General features: G+C 37.5%; 1 protein-coding gene across 8 annotated transcripts in view; it reads right to left on the bottom strand.

Annotated features, from left to right (window-relative positions):
- ECT2 (epithelial cell transforming 2) overlaps nt 1-21,465 on the bottom strand; it is a 65,581-nt gene extending 44,116 nt beyond the window's left edge. For 2 of the 8 annotated variants that reach the window (XR_008297810.1, XM_015088570.3), the window contains exons 1-12: nt 21,269-21,458; nt 17,421-17,572; nt 15,991-16,070; nt 15,794-15,886; nt 13,583-13,765; nt 11,578-11,667; nt 10,620-10,727; nt 9,605-9,678; nt 7,242-7,372; nt 6,978-7,093; nt 5,692-5,754; nt 4,116-4,338 (exon numbers count right to left, since the gene is read on the bottom strand). Coding sequence is in view for 4 of the 8 variants with exons in the window: in XM_015088570.3 (XP_014944056.1) it covers nt 4,116-4,338; nt 5,692-5,754; nt 6,978-7,093; nt 7,242-7,372; nt 9,605-9,678; nt 10,620-10,727; nt 11,578-11,667; nt 13,583-13,765; nt 15,794-15,886; nt 15,991-16,070; nt 17,421-17,550 (1,291 nt within the window). In the remaining 4 variants the exon portion in view is untranslated. Of the gene's footprint in view, nt 1-4,115; nt 4,339-5,691; nt 5,755-6,977; nt 7,094-7,241; nt 7,373-9,604; nt 9,679-10,619; nt 10,728-11,577; nt 11,668-13,582; nt 13,766-15,793; nt 15,887-15,990; nt 16,071-17,420; nt 17,573-21,268 lie in introns of all 8 variants that reach the window. The other 6 variants (XR_008297811.1, XR_008297809.1, XM_027061425.2 and 3 more) reach the window with 6 other exon arrangements.
- Between the last annotated feature and the right edge of the window lie 621 nt (nt 21,466-22,086).

The following is a 22,086-nucleotide window of genomic DNA, read 5'->3' on the forward strand; positions in this document are numbered from 1 at the left end:
GTATCTGCAACTTAATCTCAAACGGTGCAGACATAAAAAATATGTGTGTATATAGAAAGAGACAGGGAATGAATGAATGAATGCTAACACAATCATGTCAGAATATTTCCATTTGGGAAAGAAATCTGAGTAGAGTACTAGAATCTTTGTACTATTTTTGTAGCTTTTTGCAATCTAAAATATTTCAAAATAAAAAGCTCAAATAAAATAAAATTTAAAACTCCATAAAAATATTTAAGTTAAAAGATAAAGAGGTTGTTATGATTACACAGTAACAGAAAACTTATCACATATATATGCAGGAAGCCTTCCTCAAAAAAACCAACATCACTGCAAATTCTTCATTAGTTCTTAACATAATATGAAAACACCTAGTCCAACACAAAACGGGAGGACACATTAGTATTTTTTATACATATTTCAAAAAACATGATATTTCATAAAAGCTTTATATACACTTTCTTACTATCAGTTATGATTAAAATACTTTAACATTATGTACAGAATCTCCTAATAGCAAGTTTTTCAATAAGAAAACTAACGTATAACATACAATAGAATGACATGGAAAAAAACAATATAGTCCCAGTATATAACTTTCCCAATGATAATTTTAAATATTATTAATACAATGGTGTATACTATGGAACTTTGAATGTTTTTTAAAGCTAGTAGACTTCAAAGATTCTCCCACTTGCCATATGTTATTTCAGGCTGCTCTCGACAGATCCAAGAGCTTCTGCCGTTACATATTTCAGGAGGAAGAAACTGACATACATCGATCTAATTTAATTATTGTGTGTAGGCAGTGATCTACAAACTGGGCATTCTCCTATACAGAGTACCTAATATATTAGTACAACTGTCATGTCTGGATTTTTTTAGTGGTTCATTTTCTTCTCCTGTTCCTTCAACTGCATATTCAAGCTTCAGTCCTTTATGATCAGCTCTTACCATCCCATGCCCAGTATGTCCATCATGATTATGGAACCAGTAAATTCTCAGACATATGTATCTAATCATAATCCTCTACCCAAGCACCAAGTTCAATTTTTCCAAATACCCACTGGACATTTGTACCTCAATTTTACCTGGATATTCTCTAAAACTGCACTATCTTCCTCCAAAATATAGACTTCCTGTTTTTGCTAAGGTAACATTTCTCCTATTTTAATACTTTGCCATCATCCTTATTCCCTTCCTGTCACTCCATTCCATCAATATCTCCACTTTTCTTTCCAACCATCAGTAACCCTGACTCAGGACCTTATCACCTTGTGGCCCAAGCCACTATAGATTACTTCATGGTTTGGCGATCTCTAAACTGTCTTCCTTTGAATCATTTTTCAGAATAATTCACTACAAATTACCTACTCAAACAATTACTCTACTGCTCAATAGCTTAAGTTCCTCGTTAATGACAATATGCAGTTCAGACATGCCAGTCTGATTTTAAAGTCCTCTAATATTAGGCCCCAACAACTAACCTTTCTAATTTAACTATTACTCCTCCATACTACAAGTCAACTAATCTCTTCACTATTCCTAAAAAACGAATTTGTATACTGTTATCTGTATTCTTACTCATCTTACTTCTCAACTCCACCTTGGTTTTCTGGGCCTACCCTAAATTGACACTCAATTCCTTCCATGAATATTTAGTGAGGCACTGTTCTTGTTTTCTTAAAGTTTACATTCTGGTGAGGCAAATAAAATAAACAAAAAATATAGTTTCTAACAGTAAAAACTACTACTAAAGACAACAACCACATAATGGGTTGGTGAGAAGTACTCAAACAGGGATGTAACTTTGTAGAAAACCCAACAAGATTTCTTTAAAGCAAAGAGGGCAAGTATAAAGTTCCTGAGGTATGAATGTAGTGGGAATATCTGAAGAATAACAAAGAGTGTGACGGAAACTTAAAATATTACAGGAGAACATGGTATCCTATGAGGTTGGAGGTAAGTGAGGAAGGATCACATAGGAACTTGGAAGCTACGGTAATAAAAAGCCACTGTATGACTTCTAGCAGAGAAGTGGCATATGTATTTTAGAAACCTAAGTGCTGCATGCAGAAAGGCAAAATTGGGGGTGCCTGGCTGGTTCAGTCAGAAAAGCATACAACTCTTGACCTCAGGGTTGTGTGTTTAGAGGCCAGGATAGGTGCAGAGATTACTTAGATAAATAAACTAACTTTAAAAAAAAGAAGGGGCACCCAGGTGGCTCAGTTGGTCAAGTGTCCAACTTTTGATTGTGGCTCAGGTCATGATCTCATAGTTTTGTGGATTTGAGCCCCATGTCGGGCTCCATGCTGATGGTGTGGAGCCTGCTTGGGATTCTCTGTCTCCCTCTCTGTCCCTCCCCTACCTGTGCTGACTCTCTCTCAAAATAAATAAATAAACAAACTTAAAATTAGAAAGGAAGGAAGGAAGGAAGGAAGGAAGGAAGGAAGGAAGGAAGAAAGAAAGGAAGAAAGAAAGAAAGAAAGAAAGAAAGAAAGAAAGAAAGAAAGAAAAGGAAAGGGGGCACCTGGGTGGCCCAGTTGGTTAAATGTCCGACTTTGGCTCAGGTCACAATCTCGTGGTTCATGAGTTCGAGCCCCGTGTCAGGCTCTGTGCTGACAGCTCAGAGACTGGAGCCTGCTTCAGATTCTGTATTGCCCTCTCTCTCTCTGCCCCTCCCCCACTCATGCTTTGTCCCTCCCTTCCTCCCCCCTTCAAAAATAAACATTAACAAAATAATAATAATAATGAATAATAAATAAAAAGGCAAAAATGAATACAGAGAGACCATTTAGGAGACAAAAATAATTGTCTAAGAGAGATCCATTTTATAGAAAAGGCCGATAAAGGAAGGGTGGCAAAGGAATAGAGTTGAGAGTGGTAGAGAAAATCAAAACCAAGAGTTCTAATTTGATTAAGTTTAAGAAGTGTATTAGACATGGACAAATAGGAATAGGTATAAGAAGGCAGTTGGGGGGCGCCTGGGTGGCTCAGTCGGTTGGGCACCCGACTTCAGCTCAGGTCACAATCTCGCGGTCCGTGAGTTCAAGCCCCACGTCGGGCTCTGGGCTGATGGCTCAGAGCCTGGAGCCTGCTTCCAATTCTGTGTCTCCCCCTCTCTCTCTGCCCCTCCCCTGTTCATGCTCTGTCTCTCTCTGTCTCAAAAATAAATAAACGTTAAAAAAAAAAAAAATTAAAAAAAAAAAAAAAGAAGGCAGTTGGACAGAGAAGATGACAAATTAGGGAGTCAAGAGCATATGAATGTTTCTAAAGCCATGGAATTAAAAATGAGACCATTTAGGAAGAATACAATAGAGAAGAAATGACTCAGAAATAACATTCAATAGTTAGAGGTGGAGAAGTTAGGCAAAAGAGAACAAGAAATGACGTACAAAATCTAAGAGAAAACTATCTCCGGGAAGAAATAGCTGTTCACGTGCTCAATGTTGCTGACTGCATAAAAAAGGTCAGTCTCCTCAGTAAGAGCAATTTCATGCAGTAGGGACTTAAGTTCAATTGGAATGAGTTAAAAAGACAATGAAAGGCAAGGAAGTGACACAATAGATCAAGGTAATTCTTTGAAGAGTACTCCTATAAAAGGAAAGAGAGAAATGAGATAGTAAATAGAGTCATGGGGTTAAGGGAAGGCTTTGATTGCTTCTTAAGTGTAAAAAACAACATATTTACGTGCAGATTGAAAACCAAAAATAGAGAGAAAAACTGATGACCAAGAGAGAAGAGTTAATTATAGGGCTGGCTTTCTTCTATCATTTGAGACAAACTGAACTTACCCTACAGTGATTTAATTGTACCTATTTTCTCCATAATTCATGTGACACCTTCTGTGATCTTTTTTTTGTTAGTTAAGAATTTGCTCTTTGAACAGCTCTATCGTTTTCTACAGTAATATACAAATAAAATATAGAAAGCACTTAGCATATAGTAAGCAATCATTACATGGAAGCATTTTTATGTGCCTTTTCTCCTCACCAAGAACAACAGTAATAAAAGGTAGAACCTTTCATGTTCACTGTAGTAGTGATTTACCTATACTCTAATAATTATTCCATTCTGCTAAACTGTAATCATCAATTTTTTAAAATGTGAATTACCTCCATAGTTAATGCTAGACTCTGGTGTGTTGGAGATATCTAGGAGTGACCCTATAGAAAGCGAATGTTCGGCTGACGGGCGCTTACGGGGAGGAAAAGGTGACATGTCTGTCTCTCTCGAAAGCTGAGCAAGTGTCTCTTTTAAACGACGTCTTTTGCGATTGCTGTTTGGGGTATTTAGAGAAAGCAGTGACACTGATTTCTTGAGCTCAGGAGTATTAGCCTGCAATCAAAAGCACAAAAGCTCTATTTTACTTTCTTGGTTCTATACTGAGACAGGAACAGAAGAAAAATGTATTTACAAGTTTGACAAAACCTGGATTTTGCACAATGATTTTACAACTATACACTCTGCCAGGTAATTCAGGAGATTCATAAAACAATAGTCAAGGGACCACTGTAATTGCCTAACCCCAAGCACCTCATTCTGTTTCTTCATAGCTCTATCACCATTACGTATTCATCTGTAAGCTTGTTTACTGTCTAGTCCCCTGTTAGGCCATAAACTCTGGAGGGCAGGGACCATTCATATTTTGTTCACTGTATCCTTAGCATTTAGCACAGCGCCTGGACATATTGCTCTCCAATATTTGCCAAATAACACTTGACTTTAAAAGCTCTCTCTTGATATTTTAAGCACAGATTTTAAACTTTACGTTAAAAACCTTGAGAACAAAAGAGTCAGAAGACAATATAGTACCTATTTAGATTTTATAGAAACATAATAAATCTGTACCTTGTCTTCAATATTCCATTCAAATTAAATCTCCAAATAAAGAAAACCTTCCCTTCATGTTTTGGTGAATGATACCACTTTTCACCAATCTAGGACAAAGGCTGAATTTTCCTGGCTTACAATCTGCTATTAGAGTCATTTTTTTAATGACATCTCTCCCCTTAATATTCTTCAATGGTTCCCAATACTCCTTACCTAGTATATTCTTCACCAGTTCCCAATCCTTAATATTATTCAATGGCTCCCAATACTTCCCAAATTCTTTAACATATTATAAACTCCTTGATTCTGCCTACATCATAAGCTATATTTGTTGGCCTTTCCCACAGTTTTCTAAAGCCATAGTAAACTAAACTACTTGCTTTTTCAAGCTTAACACCATCTCCACCTGCTATCTAACCTGAATGTCTGTACAAGGTTAAGTTAGTAAGTTGACTAAACACTTACTTGCTCTTTTCATTCCCTCCTGAGTCTCTCAGAGTGAGGTTAGTTAAAATAATTACTCAACTATAGCACATATTCTACACTGTAACTGTTTGTATATCCATCTTTTCCTTAAGATTCTAAGTTTCTAAAGATAGGATTGTTATTGTTCATAATGGTATCACGAAGAAGTAGCACAGAATGACATAGATTAGATTAAAATATCTACTGCATTGAAGTTTTACTTAAAGCTACACAGCCTATTACTCAATATCCAATTATCCAATTATTCTGAAACTCCTAAACATGACATAAAAGATGACTGGTATGCCAACTATATGCTCTTTTCAGACAGAAGTGTTATCTTTATATCACCAAATTCACAGAGCAAATGACTAAGAGACAAAAAAAGCATACCTTTTCATATAAATACATAGTTTCTCCAGCTCGGGCATCCATTTGAATGCTTCCCCAGAACCACTAGGTGAGAGACAAAAAAAAAATTTTTTTTAATTAAGATTTTACCTTCTCAGAAAAGCTATTAGGTGAGGCACCTGAGTGGCTGAGTGGGTTAAGCATCCAGCTCTTGATTTCAGCTCAGGTCATAATCTCACAGTTTGTGAAATTGAGCCCCACGCCAGATTCCACACCAACAGTGCAGAGACTGCTTGCAATTCTCTCTCTCTCTCTCTCTCTCTCTCTCTCTCTCTCTCCCCGTGCTTGAGCTCTCTCACTCTCTCAAAACAAATGAATATATAAACATTAAAAAAAAAAAAAAAAAAAGAGGGGAGCCTGGATGGCTCAGTCAGTTAAGCATCTGACTTCAACTCAGGTCACAATCTTGCAGTCCATGAATTTGAGCCCCGCATCGTGCTCTGTGCTGACAAGCTTGGAGCCTGGAGCCTGCTTTGGATTCTGTATCTCCCTCTCTCTGCCCCTCCCCTGCTAGTACTCTGTCTGTCTCTCTCTCAAAAATAAATAAAATGGAGGAGAAGGGGAAGGGGAAGGGGGAGGGAGGAGGGGGAGGAGAAGGGGAGGGGAGGAGAAGGGAGGGGGAGGAGGGGAGGGGGAGGGGAGGGGAGGAGGGGAGGGGGAGGGGGAGGGGAGGAGGGGGAGGGAGGAGGAGGAGGAGGAGGAGGAGGAGGAGGAGGAGGAGGAGGAGACGAAGAAGGCGAAGAAGGCAAAGACGACAACGAAGATGACGGAGGAGGAGACGGAGGAGGAGACAGAGACAGAGACGGAGAAGACGACAACGAAGAAGAAGGGGCTCCTGGGTGGCTCAGTGGATTAAGCGACTGACTTCTGCTCAGGTCATGATCTCACAGGTCGTGGGTTTCAGACCTGCATCAGGCTCTATGCTGGCAGCTCCAAGCAAGGAGGCTCCTTCAGATTGTGTGCTTCCCTCTGTCAACCTCTCCCCCTCTTGCACTCTGCCTATCTCTCAAAACTAAATAAATGTTAAAAAACAAAAAAGGAAAAGAAAAGAGAAACTATTAGTAGTATCTTTCAAAAACCCATCTTAGGGCACCTAGCTGGCTCAGTTGTTGAGCATGCAACTCTTAATCTCAGGGTCCTGAGTTCAAACCCCACACTGATGTGAAGCCTACTTAAAATAACAAAATTAAAATAAAAGTCTATTAAAAAATAAAACTATAGAGTTTTATTATTATTATATTTATTATAATTATTCTACAATTACTTGCCTCCTGCTTGACAACATAAAGTTTCTTCGAAGGTTCAAATGGAAGTTCTTTTACTATATTCTCTTCAACTATAAGGTGAGTGCATCTTTCATCTCCAACAGGTAAACAGTTACCTCCTAAAAAGAAATGCATATAAGCATAAATAAGCTTAACTATTTATCTCCAAACCTGAATTTGTAGAGAGGCATATTCACCAGGAGGGAATTAAGCAAGAGTGGGGAAGAAAATACAAAAATATAACTTTTAAATTATACTAAATTCTACCTTGCATCTCAGTCATTTCTTCCATATTGGTTTTTTCTTCATCTGAAAATCCCAGGAAACTTAAAATGCAATCTTGAAATGGAGGAACTTTAAATTCATTTCTGAAGTCATCAACTGATGCACAGAAATCCCTAAAAACAAAATATACTGTTCTAAAACCAGCCTAACTTAAATGTGAATTTATAAATCTATACTAATTCTTAAAGTTTTAGTGTAATCCATATGTCAAAAATATTTTACATGTGGTCCTGAAATGTTCATAAAAACATCAGTTAAAAAAAAAAAAACAAATTGATGTGTTCTCAGTCATCTCAGAGTAACTTCTGACAAAATTTGATCACGAGTAGTCTTTACAAGATTCAACTCACTGCTTTGGACATGAAATTTTCTGTGTTCCAGGGGTTTACTATGGTTTCATGAAATGTTAAATAATGATGAAGTAGAATAGCAAGGAATTACGAGGTCAGAGAGCTTAACATGGTTATGAAGTGCAATCACCACTTAGAATGTTACCAGGTAAACATAAAAAACATAACATGATCTAAATACCCAGATGCATGAAACTATTATCAAGAGAAACAAAAGCAAAAATGAATTATTAGGACTTTATCAACATAGAAAGCTGCACAGCAAAGGGAACAATCAACAAAACTAAAAGGCAATCTATAGAATGGGAGAAGATATTTACAAATGACAGATCTGATAAAGGGCTAGAATCCAAACTCTAAAAAGAATTTATCAGGGCGCCTGGGTGGCTTAGTCGGTTAAGCGTCCAACTTCAGCTCAAGTCATTATCTCACAGTTCATGGGTTCGAGCCCCATGTCCAGCTCTATGCTGACAGTTTCAGAGCCTGGAGCCTGCTTCATATTCTCTCTCTCTCTCTCTCTCTCTCTCTCTCTCTCTCTCTCTCTCTCCCCTTCCCCCACTCGTACTCTCTCTCTTCAAAATAAACACTAAAAAATTTTTAAAAATTGATCAAACTCAACACACAAAAAATAAATACTCCAGTTAAGAAATGGGCAAAAGACATGAATAGACACTTCTCCAAAGACATGGCTAACAGACACACTCATCACCAAGGAAATACAAATCAAAACCACAATGAGATACCACCTCACACCTGTCAGAATGGCTAAAATTAACAACTCAGGAAACAACAGATGTTGGCAAAAATGCAGAGAAAGACGAACTTTCCTAGTAAGCTGTAGACGGGAATCCAAACTGGTGTAGCCACTGTGGAAAATGGGTGTGGAGTTTCCTCAGAAAGTTAAAGATAGAGCTACACTACAACCCAGGAATTGCACTACTAGGTATTTATCCAAAGGATACAAAAAAACTGATTTGAAGGGGCACATTCACCCCAATGTAAACATATAGCAACACTATCAACAATAGACAAATTATGGAAAGAGCCCATATGTCCATCAACTGATGAATGGATAAAGATGTAGTGTCAAATGGAATATTACCCATCAAAAGGAATGAAATCTTGCCATTTGCAACAGCGTGGATGGAACTAGAGTGTATTATGCTAAGTGAAATAAGTCAGTCACAGAAAGACAAATACCATACGATTTCACTCATATGTGGAATTTAAGAAACATAACAGATGAACATAGGGGAAGGGAAGGAAAAATAAAATAAGATAAAAACAGAGGCAAACCATAAGAGACTCTTAACTACAGAAAGGGTTACTGGAGGGGCGATGGGTACAGGGATGGACTAAATCGATATTGGGCATTAAGTAGGGCACTTGTCGTGATGAGCACTGGGTTTTATATACTCCTAAGTGATGAATAACTAAATTCTACTCCTAAAACCAATAATACACTATAAGTTAACTAACTTGAATTTAAATAACATCTTGGGGGGAAAAAAGAATGCTAATGATAATCAGGGTGCCTGGGTGGCTCAGTCAGTTAATCATTCGACTCCACTTCAGGTCATGATCTCACAGTCCGTGAGTTCGAGCCCCGCGTCAGGCTCTGTGCTGACAGCTCAGAGCCTGGAGCCTGCTTCAGATTCTGTGTCTCCCTCTCTCTCTGCCCCCCCCCCCCGCTCATGCTCTATCTCTCTGTCTCAAAAATAAATAAAAAAACATTAAAAAAAAAATTGAAAAAAAAAGAATGCTAATGATAATCACAATTATTTCACAAGGTAAAGTCAAAAGGTACCACAGATGTCTTTCAATTTTTTATAATTTTTTATAACTATGTTCCTCCTAGACTTTACTCCTTAGGCCACCCAAAGACTGAATTCATTTTGTCTATACTAGCTATGAATTTAGGGTTTGGGGCACATAGGTTTACCTTAATAATATATTTAATTCTAACAATAAACTACTGAATTTCTAAATACTTACTGTTCATTCCGCCTTTCCCAAGCTTTATAAATCCATTCTGGCTTCATAATTGGAGTGCCCAGACTCACAGCAATCTAAAAATACAGAGCATTAATTATGATAAATTTTCACTCTAAATAACTGCATTGATGGAAGTTCTAAGCAATTTTATACATACCTTTTTTTTAGAGTTTTAGATTATTCATCTACTTTATGACAAAATATAAATAAAAATCAACAAAAAATTGTCTTCCAATTGTACAACTTAGGTTAAAATAATTTAGAACAAGTTCCATGATGTCTAAACCATTTCCTTATTTTAAATAAATACAATTCTGAAGTTAAGTTTATTTTACTACATTTCTATTTCTCCTTTCTCTGTGTTTCCTTTCTCTGGGTTTCCTCCTTTTGGAAGTACTGACCCCCAAGACAACACAACAGAGGAAAATATCTAATTAAGTCACTAAAAACTAAGATATGAATTGAAAAGTATACCTCCCAAGAATTTGTTATTACCCCAAAATTACTATTTGTTACATAAATACACTGATGGAGGGTGGGAACGTGATAAACTCTCCCTAAGATATTCAAGTGTAAACTTAAAGATTTTAATTCTAATAGAAGTAACTTCTCCCATTCTTTTATAGTTTTCACTAGTTAAATCTTAGAACTATTTTATAAGAATATAGCTCTGTTCTTATTAAGACCATTTAGACAAGAGTGAAATATCTGCTCAACACTTCCCAACTCTCATTCACCAACGCTCATTCACCAACCAACCTTTGCCTGAAATGTTACCCATCTACCAACCTCCACAATCCTACTCATTCACAAATCCTACTTATTTCAAGACCTAACTCAGGTTCCATTGCTTCCTTAAAATCGAAAGGACCACACTCCTACAATTTAAAATTTTTACTAAATGCATATGTAGCAAAAATTGAATTTCTGATCCTCAATAAATAATGGGAGAAACAGATAGGCTTAAATCCATCCCCCCAAAATGCTATATTGAAATACACCCAAGTTTACATACCCTGAATTTTTCTCCTTGTGTACAATTTGCCACCAAATGTGTAACTTTTGAATTAAAGTCTTTTCGAATAACTCCACCCATGTGATGAACCAATGTCACCAATCTGACCTCAAAAGAAAAATTAAGCAACATTAACTTTATGATTAACTTGAAAAAATTTTAAATTATGTTTAACATGAAATTGCAATGTGTAGGGGCGCCTGAGTGGCTCAGTCAATTAAGCATCCGACTTCAGCTCAGGTCATGATTTCACAGCTCCTGGGTTTGAGCCCTGTGTCGGCTCTTTGCTGACAGCTCAGAGCCTGGAGCCTGCTTCGAATTCTGTGTCTCCCTCTCTCTCTTCCCCTCCCCTGCTCATGCTCTGTCTCTCTCTCTCTCTCTCTCAAAAATAAACACTTTTTTAAAAAATGTAAATGTTATTAAAAAAATAAATTACAATTTGTAAACAAAAACTTCAAATAATGTAGCTGATATAATACTTAACAAAATGACAATTTGAACAGATGATAGTTATGAAGTATTTCTGTTCATTCATATGCCTGCCATCCTAAACAAAATGTTTCTTGGGGCGCCTGGGTGGCTCAGTCGGTTGGGCATCCAACTTCGGCCCAGGTCATGATCTCACGGTCCGTGGGTTCAAGCCCCGCGTCGGGCTCTGTGCTGACAGCTCAGAGCCTAGAGCATGCAGCCTCCTTCAGATTCTGTGTCTCCCTCTCCCTCTGTTCCTCCCCCACTCAAGCTCTGTCTGTCTCTCTCAAAAATAAATCAACGTTAAAAAAAAAAAAAATTCAAAAGGTTTCTTTACAAGGGTCTTTAGAATGTTTCTTCACAAAATTTAAAACTTGTCCTTCAATATGTTTTAAATAAAATCATGATATAACCACCCACAAAAAATGTCAGTTTAAACTTATTAGGCTAGAAGAAATATTCCTTGAATAGAATGTTTTAAAATACTTACTAGTTCTTCTTTCTTCCTAAATCCAGTAAAGCACAGGACTAGGTTCATCATGCTTGTACAGTAGAGTGGACGACATGAGAATGGCAAAGGCTGAAGGATACAAGTTTTAAATCTGTCAGCTTTCTTTATAGTAGAGAACAAAACAAAACATGTTTCCCCAGCTAAATATATTTCCCCCTCCACTTTGTCAATCCAAATCAACTTTGTCAATCCAAAGATTTCTTGCATTTTTTGATACAAAACAAAAAAAAAATTACAAGTTTTACAATAAAAACATTTCCCAGGATTCCAAAATCATATTTGACACACATAATCTAAATACTTTACTAATGGCAAATTAAAATATATTTACGTGCAAACCTCCAGTTTTAAAATATACCTTGACATATTTAAAGTCTTATCTACTAGCAAAAATTTCAGACTCCATCCACTATTGTAAAAATTTCCAATTAGAGTTAAAATAGTTCAAAGATATTTTATAATGAACACTAGGCAAATGACATATATTTGAGTCAAATGTTCCAATTTTTCAGCTAAAAAAATGAAAATAGTAAATAATTTAACCAATGGAGATATGTGTGTGTGTGTGTGTGTGTGTGTGTGTGTGTGTGTGTGTGTATAATAGAAAGAGAATGGTTTAAAAAAATATGTTATCGGGCACCTGGGTGGCTCAGTAGTTTGAGCGTCTGACCTCGGCTCAGGTCATGATCTCACGGTTCGTGGGTTCAAGCCCCACGTCGGGCTGTGTGCTGACAGTTCGGAGCCTGGGAGCCTGCTTCAGATTCAGTGTGTGTGTGTGTGTGTGTATGTGTGTGTGTGTGTGTGTGTGTCTCTCTCTCTCCCCCCCCAACTCGTGCTCTGTCTCTCTCTCAAAATTAAATAAACGTTAAAAAAATTATTTTAAAAAAATGTATAAATATATAATTCCCACCATTATACAAGATTATTTCATAATTTTGGTCTTTAAAAAGTTTATTTGATTTTTGAAAGCACCACTTTTTTTTTTAAGCTTATTTATTTTGAAAGAGAGACAGAGAGCACACAAGAGAGCTAGAGTGAGCAGGCGAGGGGCAAAGAAAGAGGGAGAGAGAGAATCCCAAGTACTTCCCACTGTCAGCACAGAGCCCAACATGGGACTCAATCTCACGAACCATGAGATCGAGACCTGAGCCTAAATCAAGAGTCAGTAACCAACTGAGCCCCCCAGTGCCGTTAGAATAGGGACTAACTTTATTACAACTCTAGCCTGAAATGTTATTTATAAACAAAAAGTCGGTGGTGAAGGCTGAAGGAGGGTGGGGCACCTGCGTGGCTCAGTCCACTAAGCCACCTGACTCTTGATTTTGCAGGTCATGATCTGATGGTTGTGGCACAATCGAGCCCCATGTAGGGCTCTGCTCTGACAGCGCAGACCCTGCTTGGGATTCTCTCTCCCTCTCTCTGTCCCTCCCCCACCAAAAGTAAACTTTAAAACAAAAACAAAAACAAAAAGCTGGGTGCCTGACTGGCTCAGTTGGAAGAGCATGTGATACTTGATCTTGGGGCAGGAAGTTCAAGCCCCATGCTGGGTATAGAGATTACTTGAAATAAATAAAGTTACAACCCAATATAAAACAAACAAACAAAAAGCTAAAATAATTTTAAACCATGCGGTAACTAATAAAAATGGAAATGTGTATCTGTTCTATGAAAGAAAATAAGCTTATGTACGTGTATACGTTTCTGGAAGCCAAGTTTAAGAAATTATTTCTTCCCAAGACATTGCTGGTATATATACACACAAATATCTAGTTGTTATTATCAACTTTCAAAAGTCTTAGATTTTTACTCCTGCAAGTTATAATAGAAAGATTTAAAGGACTATAATAAAGTAGCCACTACTATCCCTATTCTAAATATTACATACTCCCAAGAATTAACAGGATTTTTCTGCTCATGAATTTTCAGAAAATTCATTAATAAAAATTTAACCTTGAAAAGTCATGATAAATGTGTATTTTCTTACCTCTCCTTTTTGGGCACAGTTTAAGATAACTGGTGGCCCAATAATTCTATGATCAGTCTTGTATAACTCATTAAAAACAGAATCCTGGAAATCCATGACTATGAATACATTTTCAAATTCTGGAGAATCCAAACTTTCAAGTTCTTCCACTGATTCCATCTTTACAAAGGGTACTTTAATTTCCTTGATTTTTTTCCAGGTGGTTATTAGAAAAAAAAATTATTTATAGATTATAAAATTAATTCAAATAACTCTAATCTAAAAACCAGTTCAACATTTTTATTTTTATATTTGTAGTAAACTGTAAAATCACACAGTGAGCATTATACTTAATAGTAAACAGCCTTATTTCATTACTTATTTGTATTTTTACATATACATATCTCCATCCATATTGACATTAAATTTTGAATATTAATATCATAAAGGCATAACTTTTAATGTGACTTAGTAGTCATTATAAATCACCTACAATGCACATAAAATTAAAATGATTTTTAAGTATATACATTTTGACACAAGATGCATTAGAAATACATCCACTATTACTTTTTATTCTCACCAAGAAAATGATGCCACACTTATAGTTCTTCCTACATAAATTATCTTCACAAAAATAGGATACTATGGCACTTAATATCTACAAAAAGGGGGGGCACCTGGGTGGCTCAGTCAGTTAAGCATCCAACTTCGGCTCAGGTCATGATCTCATGGCTTGTGAGTTCGAGCCCCACATCAGGCTCTGTGCTGAGAGCTCAGAGCCTGGAGCCTCTTCTGATTCTGTGTCTTTCTCTCTCTCTCTCTCTGCCCCTCCCCTGCTCACACTGTCTCTCAAAAATAAACAAACATTAAAAAAAATTTTTTTTAATCTACAAAAAGGGTGCAGATTAACTTAATCATTTCAGTATATATGAGAGAAATAGAAAGATGTGAAATATGTTGGCAGTTGCCACACAGCAAATGTAGGATATAAAAAGGCAAGTTACCATTTAGCATAAAATTTTATAATGTGCATTTACAAAAAAGAATGAAGGTATTTAAGTACCTGCATGGCTCCTGTGCAAAAAGAACAGAACCATTTATTTTTTTATAAATTCTTTTTTAATGTTTTTATTTATTTTTGAAGGAGAAAGACAGACAGAGCACGAGTGGGGGAGGAGCAGAGAGAGAGGGCGACACAGAATCCAAAGCAGGCTCCAAGCTCCAAGCTGTTAGCAGAGCCCGACACAGGGCTCGAACTCACGAACTGTGAGATCATGACGCTTAACTGACTGAGCCACCCAGGCGCCCCAAAAGAACAGAACCATTTAAAAGAAAATTCTGAAAGGTCAGTAAATTGTTTGGGTTTTATTGCTAGGCTGATGTGATGAACTGAATTGTGTATCCTCAAGACGCCCTAAACCACTGACGCCCTAAACCCCATACCTCAAAATGAGACTATATTTGGATAGGGCCTTTTAAGAGGTAATTAAGATTAAATGAGATCATGTAGGTGGGCTCTAATCAAGTCTAATTGGTGTACTTTAAGAAGAGGAAACTTGGACACACAGGAGGTATCAGGGATGTGCATGCACAGAAAGGCCATGTAAAGAAAGACACAGTAAAAAAGCAGCAGCCATCTGCAAGCCAAGGAAAGAGATCTCAAGAGAGATTAAGATGCCAACATCTTGATCTTAGACTTCTAGCCTCCAGAACTTTGAGAAAATACATTTCATTTCTGTGGCTTAAACCACCCAGTCTCAGTATTTTGTTACCACAGCCCTCACAAACTAATATAACTGCTAATACAGAATTAGATATATTTCATATGCTGGGACAAATTCCCTGATGACTGTCATTTATTATGATTTATAATTTGGAAATAAAGCAACAATTTTGAGTAAACATAAAATTAATGGAAAAAAAAAAAAAAAGAAGCCAAAGGGTTTAAAGAAAGAAAAACATCAGATCTTTGTAGATACATATGATGTGACTTTTAAATTTAACAAGAACAAAGTAGTAAGGATTTTGCTACTTATGAAACATACTATAGTTTGGGGTTTCAGAAATATCCAAATTTTAAAAATAAATATAAAAGTTTCTATTCCTCTAGCTTCGAAGTGCACAAAATATACCTTGTGCCTAATTTAGGTCCAATCACCATTAAGTGGAATATAAGAACACAATCAAGAGTAGTGCAGCATGCCACATGCAATGAAATGTTTGACCTACCATATTAACAACACTTTTTATTAATTTTTCATCCGATTTTCCAGGACAACTTTCTCTTATCTTTATAACAGGGACTTCCATTATTTTAATAGTCTGTGGAAAAGAGACTTAAGTATAAGATTAAGAAAACTATAAAATTATTTAAACGCTGATGGAAGAAAAATTACCTTTTTTTAAAAAAAGCTAAAACTCCATACCTTTAAAGCTTGTATAAGTTCTTCTTGTTTTCCAGCTTCTTGAACCAATATCATTCTCGTTTCAATTTGAGGCATTTCTTCTATTAAAATCAAAAATGTTTAAATATGTTTATCAGGTAACAACATCAAAATTAGCAGTTCCTTAATCCCTTTTGGCTATATCTGGCATGTTTTCCATCTTTGAGGAGATCATAATATTCTCTCAGATCAAAATGACTTAATTCCTAGTTTATTTTTACAAATTTGGCCATCTATCACTTTAGAGAAAGAGAAAACACACTGTGGTAGATACAAACATCAGCACCCCTCCTAATCAAAAAAAAGCATTCACTATCTTGCACAGCCATCCTCTTCAACAGTGGATGCTGCTTCAGGACAGACCCATTTATAAAGCGGTTAAGTGAAGAAGTGGCTCTTCACCTGACCGGTCATAACTGAATAAATTCTAACCAACAGTGTTGCAGCTACATTGCCCTCCAATACAGAAAAAAGCAATATTGAACAATAAGATGCTTTCTCCTTCAAAGTTGGGAAGCATTAATCCAAACAATAACCAAAAATCTACACAGTATATATAAATGGCTAAAGTCGACAAAACAAGAAACAACAGTGTTGGTGAGGATGTGGAGAAAAAGAAACCCTGTGCACTGCTGGTGGGAATGCAAACTGGCGCAGCCACTCTGAAAAACAGTATGGAGGTTCCTCAAAAGTTAAAAATAGACCTACCTCGTGATACAGCAATCACACTACTAGGTATTTACCCAAAGAATACAAGAACACTAATTCAAAGTGATACATGCACCCCTATATGTATAGCAGGATTATCTACAATAGCCAAATTATGGAAGCCAAGTATCCACCAATTGATGAATAAAGATATGGTATATATAAATACAATAGAATATTATTCAGCCATAAAAAAAAGAATGAAATCTTCCCATTTGCAATAATATGGATGGAGCTAGAGTATTAAGCTTAGAGAAATAAGTCAGAGAAAGACAAATACCATATGATTTCACTCACATGTGGAATTTAAGAAACAAAACAAAACAAGCAGAGGGAAAAAATAAGAGAGAGACAATAGACAAAGCAAGACACTCTTAATTATAGAGAATAAACTGATGGTTACCCAAGGGGAGGGGATGGGAGGGATGGGTTAAATAGGTTATGAGCAGAGGGTAATGTATGGAAGTGCTGAATTACTATATTGTATACCTTAAAATAATATTAACACTGTATGTTAACTAACATGGAATTAAAATAAAAACAAAAAAATCTACACAGTATAAAGAGATTCTGTCAACAAATATTTACTGAATACCTGTACTTTACCTTAACAGTTAGTATTACATTTAAATCCTAAGTCCCTAGTTAGTAAGCTTAAGATTAAAATAGTGATTTGGTGTTTTAAAGCTGATTAACAGGTTTACCTTCAACATATGAAGCAGATCCAATAAGTACATTTTCCTTGGAAATTTCAGTAACTTTAGAATCAAAAATAGAGGAGTCTGCCAAGCTTGTCCTTTCAATAGTGGATGTTAATACACTACTGTCAGCCATTGTTTGTACTCTTCTACGATGACTGAAAAAATAGAGTTTGAATAAAAATACATGATCATTGGGCAAAAACAAGCATTAGAGGCTCTACTTTTATATCTAGAATCTATAAAAAGTAGCATTACTCATTTTTCTTAATACTGAACCAAAGAAAAGTCATTCAAGTTCTCTGAGCCTCAGTTTCCTCTTCTGTAAATTAAAGATACTAATGCATGACTCATAGGAATATAGTAAAAATAACAATGTATGAAAAGTACTCAAAACATTATCTGACATATAATGAAAATTCAGAAGGTAGTCATAAACATTCTGTCTCCCTCCCCCACACCTTTGCCCTCAACCAATCTATTCCTCTTCCTATGTTCATTATATTATTACCATCTCTCAAATAATCCTGGTCAAAAACTAGATCTATCCTTACTCTTTCCTCTACGTTCTTTGTCCTCCCCCAAATCCCTATCAATCCCATCTCAAGTACTCTGGAACCTCATAGGAAGTATCTCTGATTATCATTTTATTGCCAGAGCAGCATCAAATTGTAGGAAAAAAAGAGCTGAGACCCGGTCCCTCTTCTCTGTGCTCAATGCCACAATGGTCAAATACAACAGCTCCAAACAACTTTATCATCGGTTTCTTCAGGTCACTCTCCACATGGTTTCCTGGGGTATAGTCCTAAAAACAAAAGTGACCATATCACCTCCCTGCTTAAGAACTTCCATGGGCACTCCTCCTGATAAGGCCAAGTCCAAATTCACCATCAGGTTTAAAATTGGTCCTAGCCTACCTATTCAACCTCATCTCCTGTTCAATTCCCACATTCCACATATACTGTATGCTCCAGCCACAGTGTATTTCTCAACATTTTTTAAACACAGGTCACAATTTACTCCACACCCACTTACATTTAATAGTGCTCAATTCTCCACCTAGCACATCTTTCAACCCCCAACCCACTGCTCTTGACTCATTCTCTGTGGATTTCTCTGTATATCTCATGTATAAGTGGATTGCCCGCTTATCTGTATTTTCTTATTACTTTACAGTTATCTCTCCTTTAAAAGATTTAACAAGATAATTATGCAGGGATTAGTGTCACTATGACTGTGGACAATGAAAGAAAATCTTTTTTTTTTAGACTTCCAGGACTTAAGAGTTGAAAAGTTAGGCAAGCAGGGAATAAAGAAAAGTTAAGTGAATTTTCATCAATTCAAATCAAAGGTTGTTATGTAAGTTTATTATTATCTTTAAGTTAATTTCCAGAATATTGGACAAATATAAAGAGAAGGTCCTATCTTTATCTGGAGGTACATGTCTGATCTATTTTATACTTCCCTACTTTTTTTTAGATTAATAAAATATACAAATATCATCCACCTGGTTTTTATCAAAGTAATAGTTTAAGTAAACTATATGCTGTGGAGAAACAGTACGGTATCATTAGCATCATTTCTGGATGGTGATACATCCGGAAGTGAAGATATGCACACTAACGATAACCACAGACCTCAGCATCATTGTTAGGTGAGCACTTCAAAGCCAGGCGACTCAGGTTCCCATCTAACTCTGCACTCAGTTTTCAAATCGGTGAAAGAAAATCAAATTTAGTTGTCATGAAAACTTAATAGATGACATCTTAAAATGAGCAACAATTGCTAACCTTCCTAATATTCACAATGTAGACATTTTTTATTGTCTTCCCATACATCTATATCAATCATTATTCTAAGGATCTCCAAAGGAAATGTTCCAATAGTTGCTAATAAGAGTCTTTATTTAGAATCAACAACATATTCCATCCAGCCCTTATTTCTTTTGTTGGTTAAGTCTCTTACATGTAATTGTTACCAGTGAAAAAGAAAAGGCTTTCATTCAAAGTTCTCTTAAAAGAAACTTAAAAGTCGAGAGATGAACTAATATACTTTAAAGAATGGAGGAGGGAGATTCTTAATAGTCAAGCAGGCTCCACACTCACCATGGAGCTGGACACAGGACTCGATCCCATGACCCTGGGATCATGATCTGGGCCAACATCAAGAATGGGAGGCTTGGGACACCTAAGTGTCTGACTTTGGTTCAGGTCATGATCTCAGGGTTGGTGAGCTCAAGCCCCTCGGTGAGGCTCTGCACTGACAACTCAGAGCCTGCTTTAGATTCTGTGTCTCCCTCTCAATCTCTGCCCCTCCCCAGCTTGTGCTCTCTCTCCCTCTCTCTCACCCATAAGTAAATAAACTTAAAAAAAAAAAAGAGTGGGAGGCTCAACCAACTAAGCCACCCAGGCACTCCTCTCCTTTGCCTGTTTAAATATCATCAAAATAGGTAGTTAAAAATTAAAATTGTCTCTGATAATACTATATGTGATCAATTTATTGCTGAAATAGCTTCAAATTTTAGGGAAAAAAAGAGCTGCATGGAAAGTTGATGACAATATCCAACACTCTGATTACAAATGGAAATGCACTAATTACATTTTCATATTCATGTATTCTGCAAGCTTTTTAAAAAAAATTTTTTTAATGTTTATTTATTTTTGAGAGAGAGAGATTAGAGTACGAACGGGAGAGGGAGAGAAAGAGGGAGACACGGAATCCTAAGCAGGCTCCAGGCTCTTAACTGTCAGCACAGAGCCCAACACAGGGCTGGGGACTCGAACTCACAAACTACAAGATCATAACCTGAACTGAGGTCAGACACTTAATGGATTGAGCCACCCAGGGCACCCTGTAAACTTTTTAAATAAAGACAAGAGGATCAGTGTTCATAAACTATACTAAGCTTATTTCTCATCCAAGAACATACTCAAGCAGCTTTTGACTAAATAACAGTAAAACATGCCTCTTTTCATCCCAACCAAACATTAAACCTGTCACTTAAATACTCACTTTAGGTTTCCTTTTACTTTTTTTTTTACAGCAATCATCTTTCAGAGGAGCTAAATACAATAGTGGGTATGATGGTTGTTATTACTGACAATAATAACATTAGTGTTAACATAAAAATTTTGGTTAATATCGATTTAATGTTTAATATGTGGCAGATATTGTTCTAAGTCTTTTATTTGTATTTATCTAATCTTTGAAACACTCCTAAGAGGCAGGTACTATTATTGTCTCCATCTCATAAAGAAGCCTAGAAAAGAGAGGTTAAGTAACCACCCAAGTCATTAAAACAGGGATTCAAACCCCGGCTGATTCCAGAGGCTGCACTTTTAACCACCAAGCCAAACAAATCTGTACCGGGGAGGAAGGCGCACGCGGAGGGGTTGGGGAGAGGCCGGAATAAGCTGGCGTTTTAAAAACTAAAAACTAAGCTTCCTACAGAGAAGACACCAAGAAGAATCTTAGAGTGAAACCACTAAACACTCTGAGATAAGCCCACAAAGACTGCAGCTGCCGGCCGCCAGAGCCGCAGAGGACAATGCGGCTAGTCGAGAGCACTCTTCCCAACTCCCTCCCTTCACCCAGACATTCTTCCGGAAGAAATATCTAACCAGGTGAGCGGGTGAAGATGCCCAGCAACCTGGGGGACTTCGGGATCCCACTGCGCGTCACGGCCCAGCTGTCGAGAGTGCGGTGGGGGGGTTTCCAGAGCCAGGAAGCCTGGGCAGGGATGCTCCGGAATTCGCGGTCATCGGGGCGGGGCAGTCGGACTAGAGAAGGGGTCCACTGCTCCGGGAAGGTTGGCCCACTCCCACTTCCCCTACCCACACCCACAAAGTCCTCACCACTCTCAAAAATCGCCTTGAAAGTCCACCTTTTCAAGCACCGATTCCCCTCACTGTTACCGCCATTCCTCGCCGGTGTCAGCAACAAACAATTCAAAAAGTGAGCCGCTTTCTCTAAAAGCCATGCCGATTGGCGCGTGATGTCAACCTCCATCCCATAGGCTGGGGTCTCCAGAGGGGCGGTGATTGGCCGCTGCTCCCCGCCCACCTCGCCTCAGACGCCGATTGATTGGTTCTGCGTGTGTTTCAAATAAACCCAACGGCTCAGACGTCCGAACGTCGGGGGGGGGGGGGGGGGCGGGTTGTAAGAGAAGTGCCCGGATGTGGCCGGAAGGTGGAAGTGGTAGCTCTTGGGCTTCTCTGGGAGTGGCAGGTGTGTCTGTGGCTACCGCTTGTTTACTCAGTAAACATCCCATTTCCTGAGTCAAGTTTGAGTGGATTCTTCTCCCCTGCCAACTTTATTACTAAGTGTCACTAAATCCTTTAAATCTGTGCCCCTACGGGTTGCCTGGAGCTGATTTTCCTGCCTGTATGCTTTCTGCTTTAGGAATGTTATTTAAAGTTGGCGAAAAGTGTTTTCACTTTGGTAGTTCTGTTGGAGTGACAGAGCCAGGACTTAGGAATTCGGGGACTCTCCAGGTAGACTTCAAATCAGCAGCCAGTTATTTAAATTCTGATGTATGGGCGCCTGGGTGGCTCAGTCAGTTAAGCATCAGAGTTTGGCTCTGGTCACGGTCTGGTGCTCTGTGAGTTCAAGCCCCACAACTGGCTTGAGCCCGTTTTGGATTTCGTGTCTCCCTCCCTCTCTCTGCCCCTAC

The sequence above is a fragment of the Acinonyx jubatus genome, chromosome C2 (genome assembly GCF_027475565.1).
Source record: "Acinonyx jubatus isolate Ajub_Pintada_27869175 chromosome C2, VMU_Ajub_asm_v1.0, whole genome shotgun sequence".
In the NCBI taxonomy this organism is placed as follows: Eukaryota; Metazoa; Chordata; class Mammalia; order Carnivora; family Felidae; genus Acinonyx; species Acinonyx jubatus.